Here is a 22,233-nt window from a genome sequence, read left to right on the forward strand (position 1 = left end):
CAAGCAACTGATCTACCTTTTGAATTTTTAAGGAGCAATTTAACAGGAAAAAAATACAAAGCTCATAAGAAAAACAACTATCTCTGGTAAAAATGAGCCAAACCTACCACTACTGACCCCAGGCACCAAGGGAAATCAAAACATTGACGGCATTCCCCCCTCAAGGCAAAACATTTTAAAAAAAGGATAAAACCTACTCAAGGTGTCATGAGAAGATTAGCCTGATGTACAATCACCACTCTAACAGCAACTATTCAGCAAAGCTCTAATCCGTTTTGAATCTAAAGCCAGAAAGATCAATTACTTTGATCAGAGGGTACAGAACAAAACAGGTTCTGTAGGGATAGTTATAAATAGAAGCCATATCAGAAGACATATCTATGGCTCAGAGGTATAGTATTATGCATCATCAGCAGAGCACCCAGCAGACACTATAGCAATTTAAATATATAGCCAGACTAGGACTGTAGAAACAGAATCTCTTAGCATCAAAAACAATTGCAAAATGTAAGGCAAAGAAAATCAGCAGGATTAAGAGCAGCATCCAGCGCTGACTCTGCCTTAAAGGAAATAGAGAAACTGGATGTCTGGATGAGAGGTCAGATATTGAGTTTCAGTCCCAAGGGCTGCTAAATTGAAGGTGCTAGTGCAGCCGTCTACACATAACTCACCCTCATTAACATAAGGAGTGTAACAAGGAAGAGGGATAGAGCTTTAAGTGGATTCTTGGAAAAGCAATATTAACTAGAGATGCAATAAAAACATTGCAAACACATGTGGCCTCTGATGTTTCCATTCATGGGATTTCTAATGCCTGCAGAGAACCTCGTAGTCATATGGAAAGACTCCCGGGGCAATTAGCGTGACTCACTTTCTGCAGCCCTCTTAGGACCAAAACTAGTGGCTACCTCAACAGTTAAAATTGTGACTTCGTAAAAATTACCAAAGTAGCTTTGGTCATCAAAGCAAAATTCCAAGCCCTATTCAGCTGCATGAGCATGCAAATCAAAAAATGAACAAAGCCCTCAAAAAAGATCCCTAATTAACAATCATTTTTCATGCTGTTTCCGAATGATAACATGTCACACGTTGCTACCATTGATTATGTTAAAATTGTTTCGTCTTTTTTTTTATGGAGTTAGCTTAGATATAATATGCTTTGTTCTTTTTAACTGAATTGCTTACTTGAGCTATTGAGTCTATGTCAGGATTATGTATTTCCTTTTTTCGTTTATTAAAACTGAAGCCCATCACCATGGTAACACAATAAAGAACTACATCATCCATGGGTTCTTAGAGAAAAGGACATAAGTATCATGGCCAATCAATAAAGTCAGTCAGTAGTAATACCATCCTCAAAAAACAGCACTTCCCGTCTTTGCTGCACAGAAGCCAGATAAGCAGTATTTCTTGAGTAGTGTTATGTTACTGTTGTGGTGCATATTATGTATAGTTGTTAGTTATTAAAGGGTACAACAAAAAACAAAGCATGTGTTCAATCTGGGAAGGGTTGTTTGAGCACATTTTTTCAAGGTTTTGCTTGCAGTCAATGTTGTGCGCTATGATGTTTTTTCTACATGTAATTGGAGTTAATGTTCTGAAAGTTGCAGGATCGTCATGAGGCACCCGACAGAACATACAAAAACAAAAATGCTGCATGGAAAAGATGCTTGAACCTTCCAAGACTATGCTCTGTTACCTTTAGAACCTCCATTTTAAGTCCACTATCTGCAGTGGGCCCGTCAGGCATCCGGAGACACTGGACAAAGGCTTCAGTGAACTGCTGCACCACAGGGAAGATGAGAGCCTTGGCTGCACCCTGATTAGGAGCGACAGAAACGGACTATTAAAGGCACATTCCATATAAAACTAATATCTTACAACTAACAGTGCAGGTAAAACAGAATAAACTTTTTAACCACCTGCAACATACAAACATTAACAGAAAAGAAAAAAATATCTGATGTGCTAAGCAAATGGGTAGTTGCACACAAATATGAGTGATATGGTAATACAATGCAATCATTTATTCAGCTTTTCTGACTAGGAGAACCTTAACCAGCAACATGGGCAGCTGTTTTAGGACAGTTTGGGTTGGGATCACCAGGTCCAGGCACAAATTGAGATTTTCTCAGTCATATGCCTGGACATGCCCTACTGTCTTGCTCCACAAAAGAACAAGTATTTGCAATGCAATAGGTCTCGCATATAGGCGAGTTTGAGCTATTGACATTGTAAATTACAATGACTTATTTTTGTTTTAGTTTTTAAAACATAAATAAAAGGCATTGTCATTTACAATGCCAATAGCTTAAACTCTTGTAAATGCGAGACCTATTGCATTGCAAATGCTTGTTGGAGTTGTTAGTCATTGGTTACTGACTATCTTGTTTCATACACAATTACTTGTGCTAAACGTAGCTTCAAAAAATTCTATTCAACATTTTGTAAGGATTACATATCCAGAGGAAAAAATACCACATACTGGTCATTTTATTTTTAGACTCCCAAGTCTAATATAGTTTGGCTGCTGCATTCCACAAAACGCAATGTTACCCTCTAAGACAATATTGATTAAAGACGATGCATCGTCACTGCTAACATTCATTTACTAAATAGCGAACAAGTGAGGATTTTAGAAACCGTAGCTGTCACGTTTCCTGTCACGCTGTAGGCAAGTGGCTTCTTGAGTAACTACCATGAGACCGATCAGCTAGGACAGTTCAGAACCCCGTCATTAGCCCTGGCCTAGTTAGTTTGTGGCCCATTCTGACCTCGCTCCCATGGCAGGCATGCAGCTCATACCTCTTAAAGGGCTGTTTAGTAGTGTGCACTGCCAAAGCGGCCATCAGGCTCTGAGCAGCTTCTATCATGGCGGGGTTGCTTCATGCTAAATACCATATCACTGGTATTGCAGTGGTACTAGAATGCTGTGTAGGTCAGACCCACTTCTACTCCTTTCTCTACAAAATGGTGTGGGCTGTGGTGTCCAGCTACTTCCCCAAAAAATGCGCAGTTTCAGAAGATGCTGGAAGCGCACAGCCCACTTGGCGATACACAGTGTTACCCTTGTAACACCTTTATGTGGATAAAAGCGGTTAGTGTAGGTGCAGTGCTTGGAGCTGTGTGTGAAAGAGTCTGTGACGCAGTGTGTTAAAACAATTTGTGGAGATGACTAGATGTTTGGGTGAGCATGTTCTGTGGAGCAGGTTTAAGTATTCAGTGACAGCTACGAGTCTGTGCGGTCCGTGGAAGTGGTGACAAACGGTAGGTACGCGTGGTTCACGAGGGTGGGCTGAGAAAATGGTGAGCGCATTCTGCAAAGTTAGTGACAGGAGAGAATGAGCATGGTTGGTGGATCCGGCCTGGAACAGATGCTGCCGTCTCTTAAGTTCACATCCATTACCGATGTGAGACGGGTGCGAAACAATAACACGGATTTTACAGTAATTACCCAAAATGCACTTCTAAATGAGAGAGCTGAAACCAACAGCAACCCAGAGCATCACTGACGGAGGGAGGGTGAGGGATTTAGAGAGAGAGCTCTATTGAAAATAAGTCAGAGCAACTCCGAGAGCGTTAACATTTTATAAATAGACATGTACACGATAGACAGAATACAAGACCATCGCTTACATGGTTGCATCATGAATGTGGACAGGATCCTAAACGGGGTGGGAGAAATTCAAACAATCAATGAGAGGTCTCCCAGAGAAACTAGCAACTTTGCTCGCTTTGCCGTACACACTAAGGGGTCGAGTGCAGACAGGGAGGAAGTGCCGATGGAGGTCTGCGACGGGAGGAAAACAACAATTAACAAGACAAGCCCGGCGGAGCGTGGCGAGCGCGCGCTTGGGGGCGGGAGAGCGCATTACAGGCGGGGGAGCGGACCCTTTGAAGAGGTCCCAAAAAGCAGATTGCATGGCGGCACGATGCGCGTGATTGTGCGCGTGCTAGCCATGCAATCCGCTTTTTCGGAGCACTTTTCAAACCCGCTTACAATAGTCTTGCTTCGCGATCGCTTACGCGATAGCAAGGCGAGACCTAAAAAGTATCACCACCATAAGCAGGGCCGGACTGGGAACTGAAAGCAGCCCTGGCAAAGTTTGCCAGACCAGCCCCCGTCCAGAGCGTGTAGCGGGCGGGCGCAGCGAGTGAGGCCAACCACTACTAGGGAGGTTTGGGGGGGTTCTCCCCACAAGAAAATTTTGGAAAAAGACAGACCAAAATGGTGAATTTTACAGCACATTTTTCATTACATATTCAATTGTACCAACTTTCAAAGCACAGTAAATAGTAGATGATGACCTTAAAGAGCACCAGGTTACCCACCCAGTCATATGTCCCCATAGACATTCTTTCAGACAGCACTAAAAACAGACACGAGCAGTGAATCAGAGAGAACAAAGTAAAAGTGAGACCAGCCCCCACTACTAGGGGGAGTTTGGGGGTTATCCCCCCAAGAAAATGTTGGAGACAGAAAGGCCAAAACAAAGCATTTTTCAACACATTTTTCATTGAATGTTTACTACAGGAGAGAGTTTACGGATGCATATTCTTTATAGTTCTTTTAAACTATTCTGAGTGTTATGTGAAGCAGATTAGCAGATATGTATGTCCATTTACTTTGAGGAGTTAATAATTGGCATATCCCACTGCCATTGTATCAGCAGCAAATTGTTACAGACCCTATCACCAACCATTTAGCCCAACCATGAACATGAAGCATAGGTTGTCGTCAAGGGCACTTGTGTGACAATTCACTTGTGTGACAACTTGTAGGACACTTTATGACAGGCATGTGCTTTACATGTGCATCGCATGTGCGCGGCCTTTTGAGTCTCAAAAGAACCTGGAGGGGTCTACGGAGAGTAATCACATTTAAATGTATGGATATATGGATGGATTGATGGCTGGATGGATGGAGGAATGAGCTTTGATGAGAGGAAAAAGATGTCTGCGAAGGACATTGTAAGAGTTTGGCCTGACAGCTTTATTACAGTATATTTAAGATAAAGACCTCGCTGGTTCAAAATATAAACAGTGCACCATCATATATTATAATTGCACGGCCTATGCACTCATTTTGTTAATGCATTCAATTACAAAATCTGGGTTTACAATCCGGCAGATCTGTTCCATCTCCCACCCGTACAAAGCCGAATAAAACCGTAGTAGCCATCTCCACTTCTTGTTAGGGCGGACACAATGCCTTCACGCACCAAATCAAACATTTTAATTATGATGATTGTCACATTGCCAAGGTATTTAAAATTATAATTTGCCCTTAGAAGGGTAGACACTTCCTCTACGTCTATATGGTCACCTGCTATCAGCATATACATCGTTTTCTCCCATTTAACTAAGAATTCAGACGTATCCCCACATATATCCCATATTTGTATATCTTGGCAAAGATCGTTCACGGTCTTCTATGCATATTAAAATATTATCCGAATTTGGCAAAATCCTGTCTTCCTTGGATGACCCTTCACCAAAACAAATGATCTACACAATAGTACCGGACCCATGCGACTGATTGTTCAATAACCTGTGTAAACAGAAGGGGCAGGAGGGAGCATGACTGCTTTGTGCCCCTTTGGATGGGGCAGGGGGAAGTCAGACAATGTCCTATTGACCCAGACCGCCGCCCAGGTGTCCTTAGTGAGGACCCTCACATTCCTCTGAAAACGTTTACCAAAATTCATCCGGGCTGGTAGTTGGAACAAAACCAGTGCATTGAGTCAAAGCCTTCTTAAAATCAATTAAGACAAGGGCCCGCTCTTATTGCAGTACTGGGATCATTCCAGGGTGACAATTAGACGTCTTAGTCTAGAGAGTGTCTCATACTGCGACCGGGTATAAAGGCTACGGGCAGAGAGCTTATTTGCAGTAATATTAGTGAACTGCTAATGTGTTACAATATTGTCACTATCAATATTAGATGTGAACACATTTAGAATTAGGAAAAGAGTGCAGGTGCACTCAGTGACGTGGCCAAAGAGGGAATGAAAGATCTGAAATTGGATTATAGATTAAAAGCTGTTCCGAATAGGGTCCCAAAATACGTTTGGCCCATGGCCCCCAAAATTCTTAAGATGTCCCTGGCGCCGCCCTGAGACTAGCTGGAGTGAAAGGAAGGACTCCTGTGCCTTAGTGATGGTCAGAGCTTTAGGTGGATTTAAAAGGTGTGTGTGTGGAGGGGGTCTATGTAACGAAGGGTGTGGCCTAATAGAGTAGAATACAACCCTGCACTGCATAAGTTCATAAACAAAAACTTTTTCACAAAACCATAAGCTGAAAACGTTAAGCACCAATATATTTAAAATGATAGAGAAACATTGTTCTCTTCCATTAGAAACAGTAAGTCTGAAAAGGACATTTTGGATAAAAATACAGGTATTTTTAAACAGCTAACTAATTTTCTGGGTTAGTTACTACAGGCTTTCCATTTTCATACTGCATGCAAACGCCTAACAGATTGTTTGGGTTACTTTGATTTATCAGCAAAGGAAGCAGAAATGTTCCCTTTCCATTTGACAATACTATGCAGAAATATGATTCCCAGTAGATGTCCTACAGGTTTTCCTTAAAGCCTCGGCAGTCAGGGAAAAGTAAGAAAACAGTAATACTGGATGAAGCGCTTAAAAAAACTCGACGAGAGACAAGCAGCAATGACAATAAATAAATACCCAGTGATCAGGGTTCAGTTAGAGAAAGAGAGCAGAGTGTGATAGGCTAGGAATGTTTATGCATGTGTGCTGACAGTCACTTAAGCAGGACGTTAGAGCATAAACGAGAAATAAAACAAAAATCAACTTTACACAACTTAACATGGTTGCAGTGAACACTGATTCCCAGTACCATGGAGAAGGAAGGAATTTAAAAGATTGATGTATTCTCCGTTTTAAGCCCTCTTCTTTAGTCTCATCATCTGAAAATGTGCCTATATTTGGCGCGTCCTTTCTCTTGATGGACAGGAATTCTATGTAGAATGATAGTGATCCATTAGGAACTTTAAGTGAAACCCTTGGAAAGTATGTCCTTTTAAAATTTATTTTGGGCTTATAAAATATCCAGAAGCTGCTAATACTGGGCGGCAGGAGCCCAAGCAGCAGCTTTATCACTTGAGGTCTGTCCACCATGCCCACCCTTCTTGCCCCCTGGAGATTCTGTGGCCATGCACTTTCAGATCATCATCATGTGATCATACCTTCCAATTAGCTGCTGATCGGGGCAGTAGACCTAACAAAGCAATCTCTTTGAGTTTACAACAGACCCCGGGACGACTACTGAGGCCAGATTTTCTTCATGCTGAGCGTAAAAATAGAGGGCTCGATATGGACCCGTATCAGTGCCTGCTTTTTAAAACTGGGCTGAGCACCAACAGGACGCAGACCAATTAAAGCCCTGGTGATGGTAGTCATAATGGCAACTAAACTGACAATTCTAGCAAGATTGAGTCTGGCAGAACTGCCTTTGGTACTAGACGGGACATAAAGAGCATGGCATATATTGGGGACTGTAAACATTATATCATGAGCAGAATGAGAGTTCGTGAAGATTTGGTCTCCATTGTTAATGTTCTTCTTAAGGTATTCCCTGTCTTCATAGCACTATTTCTTATCCACGTACCACTGCGTTGCCACCGAATGCCAGGGTCAGACTGGCAGCCACCACTTCGCTCGTCTCCGCCCTGCTCACAGTCACAAATCCACTGCGCTGGCTGCGGAACCGGGCCGGGGCCTAACCTTTTCTTTTTAATTCCGGCCCGGCCGGCCCCTGAGGCAGTGCCATAATCAGGAATTGCATATTTGTATGCAAACGACTGGACTCACCTGCGGGCGGCAGACAGGGGGTCTAGATATAATTAAATTATGGGGGGCTCTCCTCAGCGTCGTCTCTCTGGCCTCTGATATCATTCATGAGATGACTGCCTCCTCTTCGACCTCGCCTCACCCAGTCACGCGCACTTTTTGTAATGATGATCATGCGCATTGGAGCTCGCGCAATAAACATTTTATTGAGCGAGCCCCAATGCGCATGATCATCATCACCAGACCCACCCCTGCTAAGGGGGTGAACTGTGAAACCGCGGCACGCAGACTCAGGGCGGCAAGAGAAATCTGCGCGCTGCACGTAGGTGCAGCCAGGTGGATTTCTTTTATTAAAATAAAATTGGGTCACGGACACGGACGGTGCGTGCAGCACCAGCAGCATACTTGTACTTGAATGTTTGCTGCCTTGAGCGGAGGGAGCAGAGATGAGGCGGAGTACTAGTCTGAATGTGTGTCAGACTACTACTGACTCTCTCAGGTCGGTCGGACGGTCACGGTCAGGGACAGGGTCCAAATCGGCTCGTCTCAAAACCGGCCCCCTGTCTCAAAACCGGCCCCCAACCCATCCAGCCTACCGGGGGATTGCCCGGTGCCCGGCATTATCAGTCCGGCCCTGACCATAAGACCTTTGTAATTCTGCTTCAGTTAAATTAAAATTATGAGTAATAATGTTTGTAGGGAGTCAATTTATGTCTCAATTTTATGCTACATTCGTAGAATGCAAAAACCGTCTTTGCTATTATTCACATTTAATGTAATCTTGCTTCAATAATGTATTAAATATACATACATTTAGAATAAAAACAATTAATACAAAAACCCTTATGTAGGAAACTATCCTTAATATACATCTGATTCACATTGGCATACCAGATCTTTTCATATCCTCAAATTTGAGACAAAAAGGAGACTGGTGGTGGTGCACACTTATTTAAGTGAAGCAGCCAATAGAAAACTCTCCAAGTGGTAGCTGTGGAGAGCAGCCTTCATGCTTAGTCCAGAAGTAGTGTTAAACAGCTTGTTTTACCAAAACTATTCAGTGTAGGTTAAACGATTAAGAATCACTCAGTGTAGTTATAAAAATAAGTATATTTATTATACACACTCACTAACACGTTAGTATATCTCCTACCTGGATATATCAACCCAATACACCCAATAATTTAAATGTAAGACAGGTAAGTAGCACAAATATTTACACAAAAGGAGGTAAGGCGAATGTCAGTCGCAACATTTTTACAAGTATAATATGTGGTTGCAAAGGGAGCACAAACACTATTAAAACTGCCCTCACCCACAACAAGTTGTGGCATGCTTCATCATAGGGCTGCTACTAAACGCCTCTGCGCAAGCCAACGCTAGAGGCAGAGCAATAGGGAGGGGTAGACCATACAAACAAAGAGAAGAAAATAAGAGGATCCTACAAAGGTGCAGACAGTGATTTAAAACGGACTATGAAATATCATCATAATAGTTTTATCCCTAGATTCCCTAGTCATGTATAAAAAAAGGATATATGAAATACCCTCGGGTGGTGGTGGTGTGAGTGGATTATGTACTCACCACCCCTCCGTTCTGCATGGAGGTCAACATGTTTGTCGGGTTCCAATTCTTTAACCGGCATTCGTCAGGACAAACAGTATCCCTATGCTACTTCTCCGAAAAAAGTCCCCTTTAGTGTACTAGATATTTCTCCACCTATAAGTCTGGAGCATTCAAGTACACTTACTCATCAGAAGGTAACTATAAATAAATAGAGTAAAAACAGTGGAAGCGATCTGTACAGTTTTTAAGAAGAACCCTTCCCAGTGCACCCTGAAGAAACCCTGTGGAAGATGGAAGGTCAGAGTGTCACCCCACCCGTGGATACCCCAGGACCTTCCGAAACCGCCGTAGACCACATGGACAACTTCAGAAAAGATGCCGCTGGCGAAGGAGTCCTGTGGAATCAAAGGATGGACTCTTGAAGAGGAGTACCTGAAAGCAGAGGGGACAGAGTCTATGCCACTCGGAAGTGACCAGGAGGCACAGAAGACCAATGACCACCGATGACGGAAGATGTAAGAGTGATGACGATGACCTTGTCGCTGCAGCTGTGAGGACCAGGCAACGCTGTGGAAGGCCAGGCGCTTTACACGAGCTGTCCCATGTCAGAAGTCAAGAACCAGGGGGTCGTTTTCCAGCGGGAGAACCAATATCCCTTTTCAGCAGCAACAGATGTGGTAAACTAAACAGGTGCAGCGTTGTGACCAGCAAGTTCCAACAGACTCAACAAATGCAAGAGTCAGAGCATGCCCCGAGCAAGCCGGGGAGCCCACTGAAGCCAAAGAAAACCTTGAAGAGGACCCACAGGCTGAAGGCACAAGAGTCGCAAGAGCACCTCAAGCAGCTCACCAAAGATGCAGGCCCGTGGTGCAGAGGATGCGGTGAGGACAAAAATCTTGGCAAGAAGAGATGCTGGAGGCTGGAGCTTCTTGTAGCCCGAAGATCTCTTAAGGACAGAGTCAACAAGTCTTGGCAACGGCAAGTCGACACGTAGCACAGAGGTTCTGTTACAGCGGTTCTAAAGAGAGATAATAGCCTCAAACATGCTGAGAAGACAGTGCAGGCTTCGAGGGAGTTGCATAACCACCACCTGTGTTGCTGAGCCTTTCGGAGTCCATAGGACGTGAGGAGCAGCAGACTGGTCAGCTTGGTTGCAGTACTTGCAGATGCAGGGGAGTGACTCCTGCACTTCAAGGGAGATTCCTTTGGGTATCTGATGCCCACTGGCCTGGAGATGAACCTGGATGAAGCACAGGCACAGACTAAGCAGAAGACTGGCAAGATGACAAGACCAGGAGCAGTAGGAGTCTTCCTTGATGTAGTGTCAGTTCCAGGCGAAGTCCAACTAAGTCCAAGGCGTCCGGACGGTTGAAGTGGTTTCGGGTTTGAATCTTGTCCCACGATAAATCTGAAGAGCCACCCACAGGTAATCCCTTAAGTACCCTAGGGAGAGGGTTGGGACAATTCGAGGATCCCTCCAGAGGAGGGGCAGGACAGACGGGAAGATACTCCCATGTCCTTTGTCCAGTTTTCATGCAGGGCGGGAGCCGATGGCTCCCTGAACTTTCTCAAACTGGAGTATGCAAGGAGGGCACCAAATATCTCCTTCAAAGCAGTCTGGTGGCGCTGACAAGCGCCCCCACCCCAGCCCAATACACTAAGTCCTGTCTGGGATGTGATCACACCTCCCTGTGGCAGGAAACCTATTGTTCTGCCTTCCCCTGCTCGAGTTCAGCTCAGCAGCAGGAGGGCAGAAACGTGCCTGTGGTCAGCAGCAGCACTAGCTTGCTGTTAGACCCTGAAAGGCTAGTACTGGGAATACAGGGTTGCACCCTAGGGGAGCCCCCAGTACATGGGGTCGTACATCCAAAACAGGAATTGGTGTTGGGGTAGGATTCCAACATGTTTGATACCAAACGGACGAGTTACTTACCTTAGGTAACGATGTATCTGGTAGAGACACAGTCCAGCCGCAGATTCCTTAACTTAGAATATCCGCAGGTGTCAGACTGGATCTGGAAAACTTTCCGCAGCCGCACCTCTGCGTGATGGGGGTGGCGCCGCATGGCTCTGTCCGGACGTCGTCCACAGACGCGACGTCAGTGGAGCCATATGAGCCCCTCCTGGCGCGATGATGTCAGTTTTCGTCTGAGAAACTTTTCTGCGCCACACCGCGGAGCCACCACCAAAAACTGAGAATATGAGAACAGTGTGCGAAAAAGATGAAAAAGAAAAAGAAATTGAATGGTGAAAAAGAGCAACATAAAGGACAGTGCCAGGCACTGTATACTGAAAAATAGTGAAGGGAAAGAGCAGAGCACCGCTCTGAGAAGCAACCCCACAAAAGCAAACGCTAAACCCGCCCCGGAGGCAGAAGATGATGTGAAAAAACATCATGGCAGATGACAAAGTCTGAAACCACAATATATAACTGTGAAGGGCAACAAGTCCGGAACACATGAGCAATGACAATCCACCACATGTGGGCACCAGAAAGGGACGTTGTATCTCCTGTAAGAGACCCATAGACTGAGGCAGAGAAAATAGACTTCAAACCAATGGACTGCAGGGGAGGTAAGAGACCCCAAGGCGATTGAGAAAGGGGGGGGTGAACACGAGTAGACCCCACACTGGACGCCCCAGAGCGTAGGGATGTAAAGGACATGACACATGAGCATGCCGCCCAATCACGAGAATGGGTGGAGCAGAGCAAGCAAAACAGAATGAAGCATCCCGTCTAGGAGTGAAGTGAAAGAGGTCACCCAGGAGAAAGACAAAGCCACCCGGAGGGAGGCGAATGCGGGGAAACCAAACCTGAAAAGGTCCTCGTAGAACAGGGAGGATGGGCGGGCGTTAAGGTATCTGTGGCTAGACTGTGTCTCTACCAGATACATCGTTACCAAAGGTAAGTAACTCTTCCATCTGATAGAGACATCTAGCCACAGATTCCTTAACTTAGAATAGATACCAAAACCATACCCATAGAGGAGGCGGGTCTGCGACTGAACCCCACCAAGTTCCCGAGTGGACTTAGCGGTCAAAAATGTGACGAAACACAATGGGGACCGCAATGCCAGCGCAGTCAACACCAGACCACGAAGCTCTGAAAAGAGTGGAAAACAATGGGAGGCAAAGGTACCACAAGCCGTCAAAGAACAGCACGAAAACCTCCGTATGTATACCGGGTTGAGAGAAAAAGCACAGAGCCAGAAATGTCGGTGCAGAAGTGAGAGTTCATGGCTTTGTAAAAGAAGATGAACTGAGCCTAGGGTCCGATAGAACCACAGGATCCGATGTGTCGACAGGAAGCAAGACCCAGAGGGAGGACACTACGGTATGACAGTCAGCGCATACCGGTTGAGTATGCACAACAGTGGAAAAAGCACTGATGAACCTGCACCAGCTAAGATACGTGGGGCAGCATTGGCAGGATGCAGACCCATGGCCAGAAAGTGACGGCATTACCAGAAACACAAGACACTGCAGTACGCAGTCGCTCCTCCACAGGAGCATACCAAGCCTTTCTTGTAGAAAGGCAGCTAACACAGTAGCCAGCAAGTACCTCACAAAGGTAAGTCTTAACCCCGGCAAGGGGGCTTCCTCTGGAGCCAAGCTCACAGAGGACTGAAATAAAGGAAGAACCAGCTGTACTGAACAAAGGCAAACATGGCGGAGTAGCCGCCTAGACCATCTGGGTATTACATCATAAACCCAGGGTCAAAAACAAACAAGGCAATGCGGCCTATGAAGAAAAAGCAACACAAAGTCACACAACGCGTGAAAAAGATAGGCCACAAGGACGAGAAAGCCAGGCCGCAAGGGCTAGAAAATCACGGGAGACCAGACATGAGGAGGGAGACTGCTGAATCAGCGTGACAGTCAAAAAGGTCCACGCCATTGAATGGCAGATCCCGAAGAGCGTCCTGAACATTGTCAGGAAAACGACTATCGCGCAGCCATGCATGACGGCGTGAAGCAACCGACAGGGCCATTGCCCTACCCACAGTGTCAGTAGAGTCCAGGGCCGATCAAAAGGAAAATTGTGCCATTCCCTGGCCATCAAGAAGGTGGCGATGCAAGTCAGCCCGGGGCCCTTCTGGGAGAGAAGGAAGAAGGAGCTCAACCAAATCCCAAAGGCCAAAGGTAGCACGCGCGAACACGCAAGACGTGTTCAAGGCACGGATGCCCGCACTGGCTGAGGCAAAAATGTGATGCCCACATGTCTCCAGCCACCGAGACTCCCTTGTGGGAGGTAGCATCAGCAGAGCGGAAGGTGAAAGCCGCTTGGACAACCAGACCCTGAGCTCTAGCGTGAAGGAACAAGCAGACAGGATCGTCTGGGGCTGGGCGATGCCGGCGAGCAATGGTCCGATCAACAGAGGAGGATCGTGCCCAGGTACCGAGCAGAATAACAAACAAAGACCCACCAAGGGGCAGCAGTGGCTCCATGTCCACAGGCTCCATGTGGAGGAGATCCAGTAAAGGATCAGAGGGCAGGGAAACCACAGAGGGCTGCAAGCGAAGAATATCGGCAGCCCTGCAAACAGCCCTTGCGTAAGCTGCACTAGCCTCTGTCGCCATTCTGGGGGGCGACAACAAATCATTGGTCAGTTATGGTTGGAGGCTAACCCGTCCACTAGACAGTAAAGGTAGAGCAGCCTGAGGTTGATCCGAAGGCCATGGAATGCTAGGCACCTGCACCAAGGGGCACCGAAACGACCCTGGGCACGGTGAGCCCAGAGGGATCTCATCCTTCTGTAACAAAGGAGCCGTAGGTGCCGGCACCGGCGTCGCCTCGACGTCTAGAACCTCCAGAGGGTACTCAATCCGGGCGCAGCTTGACAGTGACTCGACCTCCACCTGCGGGGAGGAAAGAGGTCAACAGGGCATCGAACTCGGTGCCACAGCCGACGTCAGCGCAGGAAGCCACACTATGCGGTGACTGCACGGGTGGGCTGAAGAGACGACTGGGATACCCCTCCGGGCCGTGTCCCGACATCGTATTGCACGCATCCGGTGCCGAGGACGAATCCGCCGGCGAAGAGCCGATATGAGTGCCTTCCTCCTCTGAAGGCGAACCAGGGAGAGGGGGTGACCCAAAGAAAGACTGGAGAGCCTTTGAATAGGCCTCCATTTGGGTCCTTGTCGCTCTGACACCCTGGAAGGCTGGGTATGGAGGAGATGACTCCTGGGCGCCTGTGCTTGGCAAAGACCGAGAGCAGCAAGCCCCAACATCACGTTTACGGGAGGACGACCTCCGTGACTTATGCTTCTGCTTACCTGTCTCCGAACGACGTCCGCGAGAACGACCCCATGAGCGGGCCCGATCCAGAGAGGGAGAACGGCAGCATGAAGGCGCAGGGCCGGATATCCGGGCAGCCAGCAGCTTCATACAATGCTCCCTTAGGGACTTTGGCTTCATCTGCCGACAGGTGTCGCACTCTTCGGAGTCGTGGTGAGCTCCCAGGCACCACATACATATTGTGTGCGGATCCGTGACAGACATTTGCCCCATACAGGTCTCACACGCCTTAAAGCCCGAAGGTATCGCACACTGTTCCGTGACACCGAAGATGTCGAGAATGCCTGAAAAACAGGCCAAGGAACCGCTGGTTTTCCAGGATCCGCGTTGGGACGCGGAAAAGAAAACTGACGTCACCGCGCTGGGAGAGGCTTATATGGCTCTGCTGACGTCACGTCCGTATACGTCAGGGCGGAGCCGTGCAGCGCCACCCTCCGGCGCGCAGAGGTGCTCCTGCAGAAAGTTTGCCGGATCCAGTCGGACACCTGGGGATTATTCTAAGTTAGGGAAACGGAGGCTAGATGTATATCAGATATGACTGGTTTCAGTGGAGCCAATATAAAGTTAGACATCTCGGATTTGACTTGATATCCACTTTTTTTTTTTTTTTTTTTTATTGAAAGTTTTCCTGGTGTACATGGTAATCCAATCAGTCAATACAAATAACCAATGGTAGGAAATATACACATTCTTCTACGACCAATCTAATTAAGAAAATTACATAATACAAAATCAGAAAACAACCCCTACATAAATCATCAGTTTGATCTTCTCCAGCTATCAAGAGGAGCCCACATATTTCTGCCCATATCCCTTATCCTTTCCCCTTTTTGATCATATAGGCAAGACTCAATATTATGTATCGCTAGGAACCTGGCCATCCACATTTGAAAGGTGGGTGGGGAAGGGTCTTTCCATCCTGTTGAAATAAGGATGCGCAGCACGGCAGCCGAAACAAATACCAGTGCTTCAGCAGAGTTAGACAATTCAGCTTTGCTATCTACACCTACCACCACCTGTGTAGAGGATAGAACAATTCTGCATTTTAACAATCCAGCCAAAAATTCTGAAATTTCTCTAAGTATCGAGGATAGCTTATCACATTCAAAAAACATATGTAATAAATCTGCTGGGCCAGTCTGATACCTAGGGCACTTGTCATTCTCCACCAATCCCCACGAAAACAATTTGGCTGGAGTAAAGTACAGATTAAACAGTGTTTTAAAATGCTGTGCCCTTAAATTAGATGAACGTAGCAATTTTTTGTTTAATATAAGCGCTAAATCAAGATCCACATCCGGGTCGTCTAACTTAATGGATAATGCATGTTCGGTTTTTTCCATATCATCCTGTATACCCACCATAAGATGATTATAGATATGTTTAATTTTATTTCCCCCATTCCCTACGTAATCCAATAACGGGCAGCGTGTAGTTGCCGTAATTTTCGGTCTAATTGCCCTTAACGACCAAAATAGCTGACTATAGAGAAGCCAGTGAGTTGGTGGTACCCCAAATTTGACCTGAATTACATCAAACCCAATAACCGCTCCACTTTCCCACACATCCCCGATGGTCCCGATTCCATGCTCTTTCCAAAATTGACAGTGCATACCTGTATCCAGATGTGGAAACAGTTTAGAATTCCATAAGGACAGATATGTATTGATTTTGGGAATCTCTAACAGCTTTTGAATAGCTTTCCACATCTCCCATATCCCGCTTACAATCTTGAGCCTAACCTTTGTATAGTATCTACGGTCGACTTCCCTCAAAAGTAGCCCTACAGCCTTCTTCCCCAATAAAAGCTCGAATATAGTTGGGGGGTTCTGACTGTCTCCCTGAATCCCTGGTAGGTTCTGACTGTCTCCCTGAATCCCTGGTAAATTATCATTTAATTGAAATAGAATTGACATTTGAGCTAACTGGGAAGAGTAATGATACAGTCGAAGGTTTGGGAGGGCCATTCCACCTCTATCGTGAGGGAGTGACATGAGCATCATGGATCGTCTAGTTTTCCCATATTGCCATATGAACCTATTGAAAACTGAGTCCAACTTCTTCAATAATTTTTCCTCCAACAGGAGGGGGATAGCACGAAACAAATAAAGAATCTTGGGGAACATTGCCATTTTGAGAACATTCACCCTCCCCACCAAGGATAGGTGTAGAACGTCTAGTCTTTTTAGCTCCGCTTCTATTAAGCCTATAAGCGGACAGTAATTTTCTGTATTGATCTTGTCTACTGCTGCATTAATCCTCACCCCTAAATAAACTGCAGAATCAACGTATCTATCATCTGACTTAATGATATTTTTAGTGCCGATAATCTGGGTCTTCCCCTCATTTAACAAGTACCCGGATCTTTTACCAAATTCTCTTGCCAACTCTACTAGTGCCGTCATCGCCTGCTGTGGATGGGTCGTAAGAATCGCCAGATCATCGGCATAAGCCAGCAGCTTATTACTATACCCATTAACAATCACTGGGCAAATCAATGGACAATTCAAGATTCTATAGATCAGAGGATCTATATATAGCGCAAAGAGTATCGGGGAGCAGGGACAGCCCTGACGAGTGCCTCTCCTAATCATAATTTTCTCGGAACTCTCACCCATTACTGATACCCTGGCTACCGGATCTTTATACATGGCTCTGATAACGTTAACTGCTTTTATACCAAATCCTCTATCTTCAAGAATACCCCAAAGATAGTCCCAGGTTACGCGATCAAAAGCCTTCTCTGCGTCGAGGAGGATCATGGCCATCTCGCCCCCCCTGGCAGCGTGAGTGTCAAACAGAGCGATTGCTCTCCGTATATGATCTGTAGTGCCCCGCCCAGGCACAAACCCATGCTGCCAGGGGGATACAAGACCGCCAATAACCCCCCCCAACCTTTTGGCCCAAATTTTGGAATACAGTTTAGTGTCTGCATTAATAAGTGATATAGGCCTATACGAGCCTGGGTTTTCTTTAGGTTTGCCTTTTTTGTGGAAAATAATTACATTTGTCTCTTTCCACGAATCGGGAATAATGCCTGTTGGACAGGCCTCACAAACGGCTCGCTCCCTCCCCGCTCGACGGGGCCCGAACCCCGGCCCACCTGGCATATCCCCGCAACAAGCACCTGTACTCCGTCTCCCGACGGACCCTCTGCCCTCGGACCCCTACTCATCACGGGGTCCCGCCCCACCGGCTTTCCCGGCCGGGTCAAGCCGCCATCTTGGGCCCTGCACCACGCGGCCGCACGGCCTCCCCTCGACCCTAACCCCGGGCCTGGCCGGCCCCGACATCCCGGCACCACCATCCACCCAGGAGGTGAGCGGACCACTTGGCAGGTCAATGGGAGAACGAAGTGTCAAGGGCTCTCCCCCGCCAGGTGCCGATCGCCCCCAGCTCCCCCAGGCACTGGCTCCACCCCCTGCTGGGTGTCTGGACCCCTTCATCCCGGACCCTCCGACCTCCAAGTGCGAGGGTCCGGACATCAAAGGGCACCAGCCCTATAACTGGGGCAGCTCCGGAGCAGGAAGGCAGTTGTATCCTGGAGTCGAGAGACACCGAGTGAACTCAACCCTGACGGTCTACTGGCGCTGCCGTAGCCCGCTCTTGTGAACCATCGTCCTGCCTGCTGGCGCTGCCGCGGCCTTCTGCAACCTTCACCTTCCTGGGACCTGCTGGCGCTGCCGCGGCCCGTTGTAACGACCATCCTCACCGGGACCTGCTGGCGCTGCCGCGGCCTTCTGCAACAGTCATCTTCCTGGGACCTGCTGGCGCTGCCGCGGCCCGTTGTAACGACCATCCACACCGGGACCTGCTGGCGCTGCCGCGGCCCATACCACCTAATCACCAAGCTCGAGGATTGTGAGCTCATCATCATCTCATCCGAACTACCTGATTGGTAAATAGACTGTCCCGCTACCCCCTTCCCTACCTTGCGAGACTCTAATCGAGGGGACCCCTGAGTCCAGACCTCCTTGTACCATTTAACCGTACCGTAAATAAGTGCTTATAAAGAACACTGAACCTTATCCGTGTGTGGTATCTGTCTGTGGGGGGGGAAGTTACTTGTCTGTACGATCGCTGGAGACGGCTCTCCCCGGAGACCTCTCCTCCTGACCCCGGCCGACCCTCCCGGTCCATCTACCTTTCTAACATTGGTGGCCAGCGGCGCGATCCGAATCAACGCGTAATCGTACAGAGAGTAGCTCACCCCACGACAAAGCACGATGTCGACCAAAGATAGCAGCTCCACCGAGAAGTTCCAAATGGAGAAATTAGAAGAATACAACCACCGCGAACTGAGACAATTTTGCATAGAACTTGGCATTGCTACCACCGGCCTGAGTACCAAGGATGATCTAAAGCGCGCTCTTGAGTCATGGACAGAAACTGGGGTCACAGGACCCTCCGACCAAAACAGCGTCACACCAGACCAAACCAGCATCACACCAGAGGGGAACGCCACGGCTCCCGAGGAGCGGGGAACGGGCCTCTCACAGGAGGAGATACGAGAAAGAGACAGAGTCAGATTACACGAATTAGAGATGGCACGACTCAAGATGGATGGGGAACTTAAGTTGGCTGAACAGAAAATCAACCTCGAGCATATGCGGCTTCGAGAGGAACGAGAAGAAAAGCAGAGACAAAGAGAGCTGGAAGAGAAAAAAATAACGCTCGAGCACGAGCGCCGACTGGCGGAAATAGAACTGCGCAAACAGGATAAGATACTGGGGGTGCCTGAGCGACCACACACCCCGGGGCCTATTGAGAAAAAAGTTCACATCCCCAAGGATGTGGTCCGCGAGTATGTCCGAGAAGACGACATACAACAGTGGTTTAAAGCCTATGAGATCGCAATGACCTCCCACCGGATCGACCGGAGTGATTGGGGAGCCGGACTTTGGGGGAGATTCATCAACGAGGGTCGCGATGCCCTGCTGCAGCTCCCCGATCACCAAATGTCGTCCTACGACCACATGAAGGCTGCCCTCCTCACCCGCTACGGCCTCACGCCCGAGATGTACCGCCAGAGGTTCAGAGATTGCACCCGGATCCCAGGTACAACTTGGGTGGAATACGTGAACTATTTCAGCCGGGCCTTCGAGGGTTGGATCAAGGGAAATCAGGTCACCACCTACGAACAACTCTTCAACCTTATGGTATGGGAGCACCTATCAAACAACTGTTTCGTCGAGCTCAGGCAGCACCTACTCGACAGTAAGCTGACTGACCCACGGCAGCTCGCCGCCGAAGCTGACCGGTGGGAAAGCACCCGAGTGGGCCGGAGAGGGCCCCACGACCAGAACAGAAGCAACCAAGGCCAGCACCGTCCTCGGGGAGGAGGAGGGGGCCAGGGGCGAGGGAGAGACACCTTACCAGCAACACCCGTGGCCAGCACCCCACCTCCGGCCGGCCGGGGCAACCCCCCATTGCGGCCTGGGTACCGAGCCCACGTCACGTGCCACCGGTGCCAGCGACTAGGCCACTACGCCAACGATCCGAACTGCCCGCTAAACCAACCACCCAAGCCCCGCCAGGTAGCTGCCGCTGCCCTGGGGGAAGAGCAATCATCGGAGGGACCCGAGGAGTATGAGCCGGACCAGCAAGGGTGGGAACCGGCCGCCATGGTCCTGGCATGCTTAGGGGGAAGGGACATGGTTCCGCGGGCTCCCCTACCCGCCAACACCAGAAAATATGGTCAGTGGGTGACCATTAATGGACAGAGAGCCGAGGCCTTGCGTGACACCGGCGCCAGCGTGACGGCCGTCCGCTGTCACCTGGTGAAGCCCGAGCAGATCCTGCCGAACATTCTCTGCCCCGTCCGCTCGGCAGATAACTCTGAGAGCATGTGTAAGATGGCCTGCGTCCCGTTTGAATGGGGAGGGGTCTCCGGCCTACTGAAGGTGACGGTCCGGGACGATGCCCCCGTGGACTGCCTCCTGGGGAATGACCTCGAGAGTTCCCCGTGGGCCACCGTCGAGAGAAGAGAGCACTTGGGGATGCTGGGCCTCCCGGACTGGGCCTGCATAACCACCCGATCCATGGCCGCCCGTGCCGCCCCCCGATCAGAAGAAACCGAATGGCCAGCACCTCCCTCCGCCCCCGGTTGCCCTCGTAGAGGACAACGGCGAGACCGACCTCCCGGACCCGACTACCGAGGAAGACGCGCAACACCAGGACCTCCCGGATCTGGCTCAGTGGCGGCAAGAAGGGGGGCCCACCCAAGAACAGTTCCGCCAGGAACAAAAGACCTGTCCCTCCCTCGAGGGACTCCGCCAACAAGCCAGCACCCAAACCGCCGGGGACACCACAGGAACCCACTGGGTCTACTGGGATAACGACCTGCTCTACAGCGAGCAAAGAATCGCCGAACTGGGGGCCGGTCGAGTTCTGGTGGTACCGCTCCGCTTCCGAGACTTTCTGCTCAACCTAGCCCACGATGTCCCCCTGGCTGGACACCTGGGCCAGGACAAAACGTACAGTCGCCTGGTGACCCACTTTTTTTGGCCGAAAATGAGGAATGACGTCCTGAACCACTGCCGATCGTGCCCCACATGCCAAGCCAGCGGGAAGAGTGGCCGGAAGCTGAAGGCCCCTCTACAACCCTTCCCGGTGGTCACCACCCCATTCGAGAGGGTGGGGATAGACATTGTGGGACCTCTGGACCCCCGCACGGCACAAGGACACAGGTTCATCTTGGTACTAGTGGACCATGCCACCCGCTACCCCGAGGCGGTGCCTCTACGGACAGTGACCGCTCCAGTGGTTGGCCGGGCCCTGATGGGGATCTTCTCCCGGGTAGGCTTCCCCCGAGAAGTCGTCAGCGACCGAGGCACGAATTTCATATCAAAGTACATGAAGTCCCTCTGGCAACAATGCGGGGTCACCTACAGATTCACGACCCCCTATCACCCCCAAGGGAACGGACTAGTGGAGCGTTTTAACCGCACTCTCAAAGGGATGATTGGGGGATTGGAAGAACCTCTCCGTCGCCAGTGGGATGTACTGCTCCCGTGCCTCCTCTTCGCCTACCGGGAAGTGCCCCAGAAGTCCCTCGGTTTTAGCCCCTTTGAACTCCTATACGGACACCCTGTGCGAGGGCCCCTCAGCCTAGTCAAGGAAGGTTGGGAGATGGCCCCCCTAACGACCCCTCCAGACGTCTTCAAATACATCCTGGCCTTACGAAACCAGACCCGGCGCTTCAGGGAGATGGCCAAGGCGAACCTCGAGGCCAGCCAGGAGGACATGAAGAGGTGGTATGATCACAATGCCTCCTCCGTTGAATTCGAGCCGGGGCAGCAAGTATGGGTGATGTCCCCCACCGAACCATGCGCCCTGCAAGATAAGTGGACGGGGCCCTTCAAAGTGGTCGAGCGCAAAAGCCCCGTCACTTACCTCATCGACATGGGGTCCTCCCGGAACCCCCTTCGGGTCCTCCACACCAACCGGCTCAAACCGCACTTTGTGCGCTCCGAACTAAGCCTCTTGATGGCTACAGACAGTGGCACAGAAGAAGACTCCGAGCCCCTCCCGGACCTCCTGAGGACT

The 22,233-nt window shown here is 48.9% G+C and overlaps 1 protein-coding gene across 3 annotated transcripts in view; it reads right to left on the reverse strand.

Moving 5' to 3' along the window:
* The window catches only part of LOC146866944 (importin-9-like), a 346,501-nt gene that overhangs the window by 71,601 nt on the left and 252,667 nt on the right, over positions 1 to 22,233 (reverse strand). For all 3 annotated transcript variants that reach the window (XM_085603269.1, XM_085603270.1, XM_085603268.1), the window contains exon 7: positions 1,700 to 1,819. In XM_085603269.1, coding sequence (XP_085459395.1) covers positions 1,700 to 1,819 — 120 coding nt within the window. The remainder of the gene's footprint in view (positions 1 to 1,699; positions 1,820 to 22,233) is intronic.

The sequence above is a fragment of the Triturus cristatus genome, chromosome 1_2 (genome assembly GCF_964204655.1).
Source record: "Triturus cristatus chromosome 1_2, aTriCri1.1, whole genome shotgun sequence".
In the NCBI taxonomy this organism is placed as follows: domain Eukaryota; kingdom Metazoa; phylum Chordata; class Amphibia; order Caudata; family Salamandridae; genus Triturus; species Triturus cristatus.